General features: G+C 43.8%; 1 protein-coding gene across 4 annotated transcripts in view; it reads left to right on the forward strand.

The window, feature by feature from the left end:
- Positions 1-13,548, forward strand: part of METTL6 (methyltransferase like 6) — a 42,929-nt gene that overhangs the window by 19,704 nt on the left and 9,677 nt on the right. For 3 of the 4 annotated variants that reach the window (XM_031553955.1, XM_031553957.1, XM_031553956.1), the window contains one exon: positions 12,069-12,272. The exons of the other annotated variant lie outside the window; for it this stretch is intronic. In XM_031553955.1, the coding sequence (XP_031409815.1) occupies positions 12,069-12,272 (204 nt within the window). The remainder of the gene's footprint in view (positions 1-12,068; positions 12,273-13,548) is intronic. 4 annotated transcript variants of the gene reach the window in all.

The raw sequence follows: 13,548 nt of genomic DNA on the forward strand, positions 1-13,548 counted from the left end.
TTTTTACTATAACACTGATATTCCACCAAACTGTGCCATGTTGAATGGCTGTCTTTGGCACTCATAGTTTTGAAGCTGTCCTAGATATAATGCACATAAAGCGTATCTTGGATACTGCAGACAAGAGCGTGTGCATTAGCATTTGCAGGATAGGGATCTAAGTCAGTAGGTGCGTTAGAAACACCCAGAAGAGATATCTGCTCATCTCAGAAACCACACAGTGCTGCAAACTTGAAAGCAAACTGTGTGGCACATAAAAGCAGAATCTTTTGAACATCCCTTTTATTTTTACTGCATGTAAAGCAGTGATGAAACCTCTTAACTGCATCTTTTGGAAGAAAAAGTTTTAAAACTCAGGTTTTGGTACTGTCTCTGCATTTATATTTCCCCTTCGCAGGTGTTTCTGTGGTATCCCTGTGCACACTCCCATTGCAACCTTCCATTTCAGTGCTCGAGGCAGGGGTGCAGCAGCAGCAGCAGCAGCAGCAGCAGCATGGCTTTGGGTCAGGCTGCAGCAAGCACCAGCACAGGCATCTCACCTCTGCTTTGAAGCAGGTATTGGGGTTGCTGCAGCCAGCAGCCCCTATTCAAACCATGTGGATTTGTGAAAATATGAATTTAAAATGCCTGGCTGAAAATGTGATTAATAGGGAACTATTTCAGTGTGCTTACTAAATGATTCTGATGTAAAGTATTCTTATAGTTCCTAGAATAGCCTTTCTTTAGATAGCTTAAGACCCCTTCCTGTTCCTGTTCTACTTTTTTTTTTTTTTTTCCTTTTAAATAGTTTCTCACTGTTAACCATTGAATAAAGCTTTCTTACAGAAAGTGTTACTGTTTTTCTACTGAGTAGAAGAATCAGTGTTCTTTGTTGCGAAATCAAACTGTAAATAAGTAACTCCTGAAAGCTTAAAGTTTATCTCTTGCATGAGAAAACAAATTCAGGTCAGGAGTCCAACTGCTGAAGTTTTCTCTGTGTGTGTTTATATTTAAAGCTTCTGGTTAGGATGTGGAGAAGCAGTGTATGAACCAATAAAAGTCTCAAGGAGAATTCTGAGCTCTGATTTTGGCATTCGTCTTCACTGTCCAAGATCCTAAAGTTTTGCTTATTTTCAAGCCAATTATTTGCTTTGCCTACAGTCAAGTTGTCATAAAACTAGGAAACACATCAGCCACACATCTGTTAAAACAGTCGTTCCACCAAAGCCTGATTATGGTGATTTTTTTTTTAAATCAGATTATGTAAGTGAATTCTGAGTTATCTGTTCTCATCAAGATAAAAAACAGCACTCTTTCTGTGGAGGAGTTAATCTGATTATGAGCACTTGGGTACCAATTAGGGACAAACTCTCACTGTAAAAGCACAATGAAGAGGGGGTGGGAGGCTGTGTCTTTAAAGGTAGAAGGGAGCTGGAATAACATCTTTTTCACAGTTGTGTTCTCACCATATGAATCAGAATGTACAGTGACTTGAATGCAGGCTTCTGGGTGTGGGGAAAATGCCCCTGAGAAGAACTCATCATCAATGAAATGGCTCTACACCACTATGAGATACCATTAACTGTTAGTGCAATGTATTTCTTGCAGATGGAGATGTAATATGTCTCAAGCACACTCTGTTGTGTTGCTTGAAGGTAGAGGTGAGAGGCCCTGGGGATAGTTTTTGGAGCTATTGGAACTCTTGTTTGATGGTGAATTTTTTTATTTTTTATTTTTATTACTTTTTAAATCAATAGCTTTGTTCCACAGCCCTTCCTCCATCTTGCAGCTAGGAGCAGCCTTGTGCCTAGCTGCATGATGCAGCCACTGAAGTCCTGCATGCTGAACTGCAAGGTGGTGGAAAATCCACCCAAGGCTGTTCAGGAAGCTGGTGGCTGCAATTGCCAAGCTGCTTTCCACCATCTATTAGCAGTCCTGGTTAATGGGAGAGGTCCCAGATGACTGGAGGCTTGCCAATATGGCTCTCAGATTGGAAGAACTTCTCTGAAAGAGTGGTTGGGCACTGGCATAGGCTGCCCAGGGAATCACTGTTCCTGGAGGTTTTCAAGAAATGTGTAGGTGTGATACTTAGGGACATGATTTAGTGGATAATATTGGTGGTAGGTGGACAGTTGGAATGGATAATCTTAGAGATCTTGTCCATCTTCAGTGATCCGGTGGTTCTAAGATGCCTTCAGCCTCATGCCTGTGGGTTCAGACAGTGTGCGAGGGCTCTGCAGCAGCTGTCCAAGGGTACACACCTGTACTTGGGGAAACACAGGAATTTGAGCTCACTTTTCCCTTCTTTAAGGTGTGTGTGTCTGTGCAAAGAGGATTGCACCATGTGATATCATGATTTTCACAGGTTGGCATGTCTTGGCTAAGCCCCTTGCTTCTGTACCACGACACTGTCCTGCTGCTGACAAGGCTGTGGGCAGTTCCTTGCCATCCAAGAGTGACTCAAAGAGGTCACTGCACGCTCACCCTCTACAGCCCTTCTGGCTCCAGCTGAGAAGGGGCTCAGCTCCCTCCAACTCAGTCAGCTCTGCTGACATGCATGAGTGGCGGATATAATCCATTACTGTTAGTGCTCCCAGGGGGGTGATGGGCATCCAGATGCTATTACTGGAGACAGGGGATAGGAAACTGTCCTTAATCTGTATCTCTGTAACGCTGTGCTGGGGTAAAAAGGTGAAGCAGCATCTTGCCTCCTCTTGCTTCTGCTGGTACTTAGTCATGGATGTGATGAGCTGTCGTTTTCTAGTTTGTGTGATAAGTAACACCTAATCTTCCTCCCCCTGCTGCAACCTTGCCAGTGTGTTTGCTCCTTGCAGATATAGATTTGTGTTCATTTCCATAACAGATGTCACAGTGATTGCGTGGAATCTGCTGGGGACATGATGATAATTGAACTGTTTGCAGGGAAGGGGAGGTGAATGCATTGGTATTTTCTGCTTCTGCTACAGTACTACAACTTTGTGTTTCAGATCCTTGATTTCACTTCCCATTTTGCACGATGAGGAGGCAAGGCTCTCAATTGTTTTCAATGCTTCAAAGATTCTGTAGAATCAAATATACATAACAAAAGTATCTCATCTTAACAAACAACATAGATCTTTGCTGACTTCTGCTAGGAGATTCTGAATGTCTGAGCAGTGCTATGTAGTGCAAGCTGCTATTTCTAAGGTGTTTTAGGCAAGGCTGGATGAGATGTACTGACATGCAATCAAGAGAATGTTTTCTGTGTGTTAACTTAAAGTGTTCAGGAACTGATTTTACATTCAGCACCATTATGCATTGACTGTTTTTTGATATTTAGATGCAAGAGAGCATCTCTGAATAGAAATGAATCCTACTGTTATTTAAAGTAAGGTTTAATTAAAAATAGGCTCCTCTTGCTCAGAATTTTACAAAGAATGCCAGTCTCTTTTCTTTCACTTCTCAATCCAATATATATGGAAAAATGTTTCTCTGCTGAGGAACTGACTGGAGAAGGTTTGGCGCTCTTGTAATAACCCCAGGGCACCACTTCCCCCTTTGGTTAATTATATAGCTGCTGCAAAATAATACAGGTGCCAAATTCAAGAAGAATCAGAGGCAATTATTTAGCTGCACACATTGCTGCTGCTGTGCTATTGTTTGATAACTGTAAATTTGTTGCTGTGATTTGCAATTTCCAGTTTGTGTGTACATTTGCCTATACATCCTTTCAAGAGGTCCCAGCTGTCCGTCACTTTCTGTCATTACAAGTGGATGCTTCTCTGTCTCTTGGCTCCTGCCAAGCCTCCTCAGGGCTTGTGTGAACACCCCTCCTTTAATAAAGTTAACGTCAGTGGAGCTGCCATCTTTGACCATTTTGATACTTCTGGCACAAGGGAAATGCTGTTTCCTCCTTCTGTAAGATTACGCTGCATTGAAACTGCTCTGTATGTGAAGATTAGTACACTGCTGGGTATCTGTTTTTTCTCCCCTGCTCTCTTGAAGGAATTACTGCTCCAAAAGGGCAATTGTGAGGGGAGAACTGTGCTGCAGAGTGGCCGTCATTGGCTTTGTTCCTTTTGCTCTCTCTGCAGAATGCCTGCATCTGACAATCAATTGCATCTCCTGCTGTTTGGAGAGGGTGCTCTGCACTGACAACTGAACACTGATGCACTGCTGCAGTTGCTGTTATAGGGGCTCCACTCCATTCTGCTTGCTGAGCAGCAGCACAGATAGCAGACTGGATTAGAATAACTTTCATCCCCTTGCATCAGGACTGCATTTACACTCTTGACAGCAGTTCTGCCTCAGATATCTCAGAGATAAGCCTTCTGGGTCTCAAGGGTGCTCAGTACACTGAACTCTCTCCTGGGATTGTGCCCCAGGAGGGAGATCAATCTTTCTGGTTGACTTGCTCGTGAGAATAGCTGCATGTCAATTATATTCTCAGAATATTTTGTGATATGTGAATCCTTCTGCAAACAAGGACTAGATGATGCTCACACATGTGTCCAATGCAAAAACCTTCAATTACTTTCCTTCTTATCTGCATTTTTTGGCTTCTTCCTGAAGCCAGGATGAAGCACTTCAAAAAAGACAGTCTAGAGGAAAGGCTAAGCAAGAATTAAAGAAATATTCTTAAACCTAGGTCTGGAACTGGTCTGCACTGAAACTGCACTGAAATAGTGAGATCAGAAGCATATGGTACAGTTGTCTGTAATCTGATAACTTTAAGTGTCTTTTATCCTGATTATAGGACTCCTCATGTGGTGGAGATCTGACCCATGCTCTGACACAAAGCTTTGAAACCCTCATTGCTCCTGGCTCCTGTGTATCCATGCTGTGCTTTCCAGACATAATGTCAAGTTGCAGAGGCAGTAGTCTTCAGAAGTTCGCAAAGCAGCGGGCAGTTTTGCTTTCATTTTGGCAGAGCTTATGCTATGTCTTTTCTCTGCTGCCTCCCTTTCCTTGTGGGTGGCTGGGGCATCCAACAGCCTCTGGTTTAAGGCTGTCCTCCTGGGAGGCAGTGGAGAGATCTGTGTCTGATGGAGGAAAGTCAGTTTGAAGACTGGGTTGCCATGCTCATAGAGCACTGCTGAGATCATGTTATGGTGGAAGGTTAAAGTGTGAGGAAGTGAACAAGAGATGGGGGAGATATGGCTGGAAAAATCTCAACTGGGAAGAGCGAATAGAAAATTCTGCCTCTAAGAGAGGGGTTACCAAGATGTAAAGTTGAGGAGGTCAGAAGAGGGAGAAAAGAGGATGGAAGGACAAGGACAAATAAAGGAAAACATTTTGATGACACTTGAGGTGGTGGGAACAAGGGAAAGTGGTAACCTCATGGAACTGCTTCAAGGCAGGGTCAGTGAGTGTTACGAAAATGTTCTTCACAAGAGAAGAGTGGGGACCGTCCCAAGCTGTTAGAGTTCAAAGAACATTTGGACAATGCTCTCAGACACTGGGTTTAAGTTTTGGTGGTCCTGTGTGGAGCCAGGGGTTGGACCTGTGGATTCTTGTTGGTCCCTTCCAACTTGGGATGTTCTGTAAGAGATAATGCAGATCGTCATTGCCTCTTACCCTGAAGTATAGCATTAGGTGCTAAAACAGAATCTGCTTCACTCCTACACACAATGTGCTCAATTGCTTGATTTTTATGTAACAAGAAGCACTGAAGACTGTGATTCTGTCAGGTGGTAGGTTGAGGGCAGAAACCTCACTGTTAATGATGGAGAGAAGGCAAATGTTCTTTGTACACATGAAGCAGTTTACTGTTATGAAGCTGATAGGGATTGTTGTATCCGAGTATTTTAGTGGCTTTTGGATTTCTATATGTATCTGGAAGGAAGGAGACACTTGAAGGGTGGACCCTGGAATCTTGCAGACCTGAAAATCAAATTTTCACTGACAAGTGTTTCTGTATCTAGATACTTCATAAGATAAGGCTATAATGAGCCTATGAAGAATACTAAAGAGGATGGTAGGAAAAACGTTTCTTATTTCTCCTGTCGCTGCTTATGGGTCAACCCAATTGGGTTAGGAAGCAAAGAGACTGTGCAAAGACCTCTTGATATCTTGTTAATTGGGTTTGGCTGTGGAAGGGCTGCGCTCATCCTTGGGCTGCCCAGTTGCTTTTCTCTTGGCTGCCAACCCTTCCCCACAACTCGGAAGTAGGAGTTCTCCTGTTTGGTTACCAGTCCCTGACTTTTATTTCTATAGATCACAGAATCACAGAATTGTAGGGGTTGGAAGGGACCTCTAGAGATCATCGAGACCAACCCCCCTGCCAAAAGCAGGTTCCCTACACCAGGTCGCACAGGTAGGCGTCCAGGCGAGACTTGAATATCTCCAGAGAAGGAGACTCCACAACCTCCCTGGGCAGCCTGTTCCAGTGCTCCGTCACCCTCACCGTGAAGAAGTTCTTGCGCACATTCGTGCGAAACTTCCTGTGCTGCAGCTGATGTCCGTTTCCCCTCGTCCTGTCTCCACGTACCACTGAAAAGAGACTGGCCTCACCACTATGGCCGCCACACCTCAGATATTTATAAACCTGGATCAGGTCCCCTCTCAGTCTTCTTTTCTCAAGGCTAAACAAACCCAGATCACTTAGCCTTTCTTCATAGGGGAGATGCTCCAGGCCCTTCACCATCTTTGTGGCCCTCCGCTGGACTCTTTCCAAGAGACCCCTGTCTTTTTTGTACTGGGGAGCCCAGAACTGGACACAGTACTCCAGATGAGGCCTTACCAGGGCAGAGTAGAGGGGGAGGATCACCTCCCTCGACCTGCTGGCCACGCTCTTCTTAATGCACCCCAGAATGCCATTGGCCTTTTTGGCCATGAGGGCACACTGCTGGCTCATGGCCAATCTGTCGTCCACCAGGACGCCCAGGTCCCTCTCTTCAGAGCTCCTCTCCAGCAGCTCATCCCCCAGCCTGTATTGGTGCACGCAATTATTCCTCCCTAGGTGTAAGACCCTACACTTGCTTTTGTTGAACCTCATCCGGTTTCTTACTGCCCAGCTCTCCAGCCTGTCCAGGTCTCGCTGAATGGCCGCACAGCCTTCAGGCGTGTCAGCCAATCCTCCCAACTTCATATCATCAGCAAACTTGCTGAGGGTGATAACCCTGTTTTTTCCCTTCTCTTTTTGCTTATCAGTTGGCTGTGACAATAACAAGGTACCAAATCTCTCTCTCTTTCTGTAGCTATCTGGGCTACTTGGCTCTCTGTTTGAAAGTTTATTTTCAATATTTCTGTGGTTATCTGGGCTGACTTGTACTTGAAATATCTCTGCTGCTTCCTTATTTTTAAACAATTAGCACCACAGAGATGTGGGATTTGTAAAGGAAAAACAAAGAAAAAGCTTCTCTGGATAGCTGATATTTGAATGACTGCTTACTGCTGAGCTGGAAGACTACTCTGTGCTGAGTGCATGGAGCAGCCATCCCATGTAAGGGCTGGGTTGACAAAACTGTCAGCAACCGTTTGTGCATCTCACTGTCATACACTAGCCATGTGAATATGCAGAACCTGACCTGCTGATCTTTCCTACTTAGCATTTTATGTTTGCCCTTGCATTTTCATATTGCCACTTTGCAGGGATTTCTGTATTAATCTATTGGTGTTACATTCAGTATTGTGAGCAGTGTGAGCTGGTGGCAATTCCAGTGAAGGAATATTATCCTTTAAATCTACCAGTGATGTGCCTACTAATATAGTTCAGTAGGCACAAATGCGTAATCAGTCTCAACACTGAGCAAAGGTCTGGAAAAATGAAATACGTTCTTGAATGTGGCTAATGTTGTTTGGGCAATATAGGTCATTCTTTAAATCAGTGGTTTGCATGTATGTCTAAGAACAAAGAATAAAAGATGAGATGGGTGCTTTTGTACCAAATAGCAATATTGTATCTGCCTCACTGAAGAAGCATTATCAGGTTATTGGGCTGGAGGAGAATGGCTCTTGCATCTCATCTTGGCTCTCACAAGACACCTCCTCTCCTTTTCTTCTCTGGAGACACAGTGTTGTTGTGATGGTGGTTTCCAGTGGGAAATTCCCCACCACCCACCTTGCCATGGACAGACTGGGTGAGAAGAAAGTCCTGTGGTGGAGGTGATTCTCTATGAAACAGCAGCAAGCATCTATCAAGCTATTAGTCATGTAATGTATATTTAGTAACGCTTATGCAAATTTTATATAAATATATATTTACTCACACTCTGTATGAAGCATCACCCAGATCAGGTTTCATGATAATTAGAAAAGTAGCTAATGGGATACAAAGGTATATCCAGTATAAATTGGCTAAGAAGATAATTGTGCTAACATATATTTAGCTTTTTTTTTTTTATTTTTTAAAAGTTTCTAGGCTAAGCATGGCTAGAAAGTAGACTCTTTAAATAAGCCTCACTTCTTTGTAGCCTTGAATGACTAGAGGGTATTTTTATTCATCCTTAAGCGATGCTTGTTAAAAAGAAGTGAACTAAATGGTGTTTTGGGATGTAGCATTTTCTTTAAATACATTCCTTGTAGGTGGAATAGCACTTTTTTTGTGTGTGCCATAGATGCTCAAGCCCCATTAATGTATCTTTGTGTTCGCTGTTTGTGTGCAAGTTCATAAGGTGATACCATCATAACATGCTGCTGTAAAAAAAAAGAATGCTTGATTTTTAGTGCTTCCTAAAATGCAGAGTGAGATCATGCTGCAAACATTGGAAATATAGAACTGTGATAATTTGATTGAGAAAAAGCCAGACCACTTCTGAAGTGTTTAAATTCTTTGGATACACAGAGTATTAAAACCTTTAGTAAATGCAGCCTGTATCTTCAAGTATAAAGCATGGGCTTAGCCTCTTATCAGTAAGATTTATGTCTTGGAGGACCAGATCTTTAAATGTACTGGGATTGTGGGCGAGATCCTACTTAGTGCTTAAAAAATGTTTCTAATGTGTGCAATATACTTCTGAGAAGTAGCAAAGCATATGGGGCTTGAAAGCTGGTAGAGCAGTGTCTTCGCTGCAGTTTAGAAGAGAGAGATGGTGACTTTGTTTTACATGAGAACTCTCTGAGCTAAACTAATACATGGTGTAATGTTGTCAAAGTTAGTGTGTAAAATTAGTAAAGCAGTCTTCAGGATTAGTTCAGTTGTAGCAGTTACTTAGAGGATTTTATGCCCATAAGTGTATTTTGAGAGCCAAGTTTGATGTACTTTGTTAGAATTGGACTGTTTATACTTCTGTGTTTATTTGATCGTAGTTTACTTAAACTGCAATGATGCTTCAATATTTGAGACCAGTGGGAAATTAGCCTCTGGCATAATAATCAACAGAAGCTGAAGAATTATCAGAGCAGAACCATTTTTCCAATCCCCTTGAGAAAGGAGAGGCAATATTCTGTAAGCAAGGCAGTGTCTCAGTCAATTTTCTACATAGGGTTTTCCAGGAACCACAAATGTGTCTTCAGTAATCAAATATGTGCCAATTAGTCCTGAACTCTGCTCAATATGTTATCTGTGTTGAAAAAGGAGATAGTAAAACTTGTTTCTGAGGAAGGAAATGCAGCTTTGATTTGTGTTTTAAGCTCTTCACTCTAGTGCTTGGGCAGAAGCAAGCTTTGAGGACAGTATAAACATGAATTTGAATGTAAGATAGGCTAGAAAAACACCACACATCAAAACAACAAAACAGCCCAACCCAACCCTTCCTTGAAATCTGTTTGAAACATACCATCATCAGATGTATGTAGAATTGCACTATCCCTTCACTTGGATATTTATTTCCCTGCTAAATTAACTACAGTCATTAGTATGTTTCCCCAAGTGGTACCTCACTGACACATACTTCTTCCCAGCTGATTTTATTTAAAATGCAACTTCTGTTTCCCCAATGTCTAATCAGACAATGTAATACCTAGTCTACGAAACATCCTTCAGAACAAGGGAGAAAATTCTCTATACTCCTCCCTTGCTGAAGTTTCCTGCTCTTCCCTGCCAACTGCTGCCTTTACGCTGAGGATTTCTGTGGGACCAAAAAACGGGGTTATCTAGCAGCTTCCCCTGAAAGTCAGACTGCTGTTTGGCCAGAGCGTGGCTCTTGCCAAAAGGTTTCTGTGCTGCACATCTGGCATTAATGTTAAAGATTGTACCCCAAACAGCAGCTGTCGCATTGCCCAACACAGAAGCATTGCCTGGTGTGATTAAAGCAGTCGTTAAAGTGAGTTGGACCGTGACTCTCCCTGTACTGGTGCTTTTCAGATGAGCTGTACCACCTCCAGAGTAACTTGTGTTGAGCCACAGCTTGGTCTCATCATTCGGTGCTGACTCCCGCTGTGGCTGCTCTGGAATCCATCAGTGAAAGAGAGCCCTGTTCCTTCCTGCCTGAACCTTGCTTGATAGTCAAACACTGAGTGCTTCAGACTAGGGCTTGAAATATTGATGAGAAAGTGCGCAGGCTGCCTTGGTCAAACCCCATGCAGGCTTTACTCAGCTGCCTTTGTGCATGTGGGCCGGTGAGGGAAGTGAAAAGGTCAGCATGACTGGCTGTCTTTTTTGGGGGAAAGTTTCTTACTTTTGACACATCATGTAGAAGATTTGCTGGGATGAGATGACTCATGACTTTATGAAAGCAATACTCAAATGCCATTATCTGCAGTTGATGTCTTGTGCTGTATTGGCTTAAGTGGAGCATGGGCCCTGCCTATATGCTGTGCAGGAGAGCTGCTTGCACGCTCCTGAGGCTCTATGCCCATTGCATGAGACAGTGGTTTCAGTCAAAGCTAATTCATGGAGAACGGAGAAAACCAACAATGTAAATAATATTCTTGAGCCTTTTATTGTTATTCATGCATTCTGAATGGTCTCCCTTTCTCTTCATGTTCCTCCCTCAAGGCCATTTTTCTGTTTATGCCTTAGTGATGTCAAACCTGTGATCTGTGCATTCTTCAGCAATTTTTTTAAAATCTCCTTGATGCATTGGTGCATTGGCTTGATACAGACTAATCTCAGCAGCCTTGGGGCTGTGTGTGAGCTTTTGGAGCCACAGGGAAAGGGTCTCTGCATTTGTACCATCTCTTGCATAAAGCCAAGCTTTGCGGGCAGCTCTCCCAGTACACTGACTCCAAGCACAAAAGAGGGGAGAAACAGCTTGCTCTGACACGATGGTAGCAGATTAATGAATTTGGCTTGATTTTATTTGAGTTCTGATAATTTCTGGGGCTGTCACAGTGGCAGTGGAAGAATGGGGTCCTTGCTCAGACATGATAAATCCCTTAGGAAGAGCACAGTTCTTGTAGAAACATTTTGGTACCCCAAGTAGCAAGCAGTGCTTTTTGTATGATGGCTCAGACCACCCGGGTCTTGGAGAAATGGGACAAAGCTACCCTAGTTCTTCTACATGGCTGTGTTCTCTACAGTAGGATTGCCAGCATTAACCCTTCCATAAGCTTCTTTGTGGTTTCTAGGATGACTAGAGCTTTGGATGTCGAGCCACGTGAACCACACGAGTGACCCTGGGACTCTGGAGCTCTGCATTCTTTGCAGAATTCCCTCAATGGCAATCAGTAAAAACAAGCCACTTGGGTCTGGTGATGTTTCCTTTTTCTTTATGTGGTTTCTTTTGCTGTGAGAAATGAAGATGTGAACAGCTCATCTGCGTTTTTGCAACACCTCCTCTTTTCCTTGATTATTTTGGTTTGATGGCGTTGTATGTTTATAAACTTTTCAAATGTTTGTGCCACTCTCTTCTTCCTCTCCACATTGTTTTTTTTGTTTGTTTGTTTGTTTTTTTTCCCCCCAGTTGCTTTCATAGAAGCACACAATCAAATAATTGTTTGAGCTGGAAGGGATCCTGGAGGTCATCTAGTCCAACTCTCCTGCAATGAGCAGAGATACCTACAACTCCGTCAGGTGCTCAGAGCCCTGTCCAGCCCAAACTTGAATGTCATCAGGGATGGCACATCAACTACATCTCTGGGCAACCTGTGCCAGTGCCTCCCTGCCCTTATTGTGAAAAACTTCCTTACATCCAATCTAAATCTCCATTCTTTTAGTTTGAAATCATTTCCCCTTTGTCCTATCACAACAGACTGTGTTAAAGAGCCTGTCCCCTTCCTTCTTACAGGCCCCTTTAGATATGAAATGGCCGCTCTCAGGTCTCCCCAGAGCCTTCTCTTCTTCCGGCTGAACAGCCCCAGATCTCTCAGCCTGTCCTCACAAGGAGTTGTTCCATCCCCAGGATCATCTCTGTGGACCTCCTCTGGATGTGCTCCAACAGATTCATGTCTCTCTTTTATGATGCATTCTACATCTGGACATGGTGCTCCAGGTGAGGCCTCACCACCGCAGAGCAGAGGGGCAGGATCACCACCCTCACCCTGCTGTCCATGCTTCTTTTGATGCAGTTTAGTACACGGTTGGCTTTCTGGGCTGTGCGGGCACATTTGCTGCCTCATGTCCAGCTTCCTACCCACCAGTACCCCCAGGTCCTTCCTGGGAGGACTGTGCTCCATCCTTACGTCCCTCAGCTTGCATTGATAGTGGGGGTTGCCACGACCCAGGTGCAAGACTTAGATTTGTTGAACCTCATGGAGTTCACCTGGGCCCACTGCTCAAACCAGTCTGGGTAGCAGACATCTCAGGCTTTAGTTTATTTGGAAGAGCTTGAATACTTTTTTCCCCTCCTTTGTCACCTTAGGAACATGAATTTTTCTTCTCTTGTGCTTTGCTGATTTTTATTTTTCTTAAATTTTCCATCTCTCAAAGGAAGCACTGTCACCAAGAATAAGAAGTATTTATTTGTTTATTAAAATTTTTTTTTTGGTTGTCTTTGGGGGATCTTCTAAAATCACATAATCATAGACTATCCCAAGTTGGAAAGGGCCCATAAGGGTCATCTAATCCAACTCCTAGCTCTGCAGAGAACCACTCCCAAATCTGACCATATATCTGAGAGTAAAAGAAATTGGGTTAAATTAAGAAGTGATACTTTCAAGGCAGAGGCATTCTCCACTGATCTGAAATGAGCTGTCATCCACCCAAAGGGAGGGAGGACTGTTAATCTCTGTACGGGTTTTACTTTGAGAAGGGAAGAGAAGCCTCTTGTTTAAAATGGCATTTCCCCCAGAAGGGATCCCAGCCGGGCCTGAGGAAAGCTTGAGGAGGAGCTGCTGGGGCCCAGTGCTTCTGCAAGGGGCTGCTTCGTGTGGGAAACACAAGGACGTGCCTTCAGGACGCCTGTCCTGCAGCACCCAGTCGGTACAACCGTTGCTTGCTCAGCTGCCACGCAGTAGGAATCTGGTTGTCGTTTGTTGGAAGCACACAATTTTCCTTTCCTTTTCTTTCCTGCAAGCTCACCAGCAAAGCCTGCAGAAAGAGGAGAGAAATAAAAGAAGGGGGCAAAAGGAGCGGTGCAAGGTGTGGTTGGCTTTCCCCAGCACCTGAAATCGTTCATCTCGGCTCCGCGCAGTGGACGTGCGTGGGCCTGCTGTGCCCGGCGGGTCAGGGAGGAACGACAAAAGAAAAAAAAAATAATAAAGGGCATAAAAATAAAGGGGAAGGAAAGAATGGGGAAATATCCCTTTCACATCCTTCTCCAGGCACAA

This window comes from Meleagris gallopavo, chromosome 6 (assembly GCF_000146605.3).
Source record: "Meleagris gallopavo isolate NT-WF06-2002-E0010 breed Aviagen turkey brand Nicholas breeding stock chromosome 6, Turkey_5.1, whole genome shotgun sequence".
In the NCBI taxonomy this organism is placed as follows: Eukaryota; Metazoa; Chordata; class Aves; order Galliformes; family Phasianidae; genus Meleagris; species Meleagris gallopavo.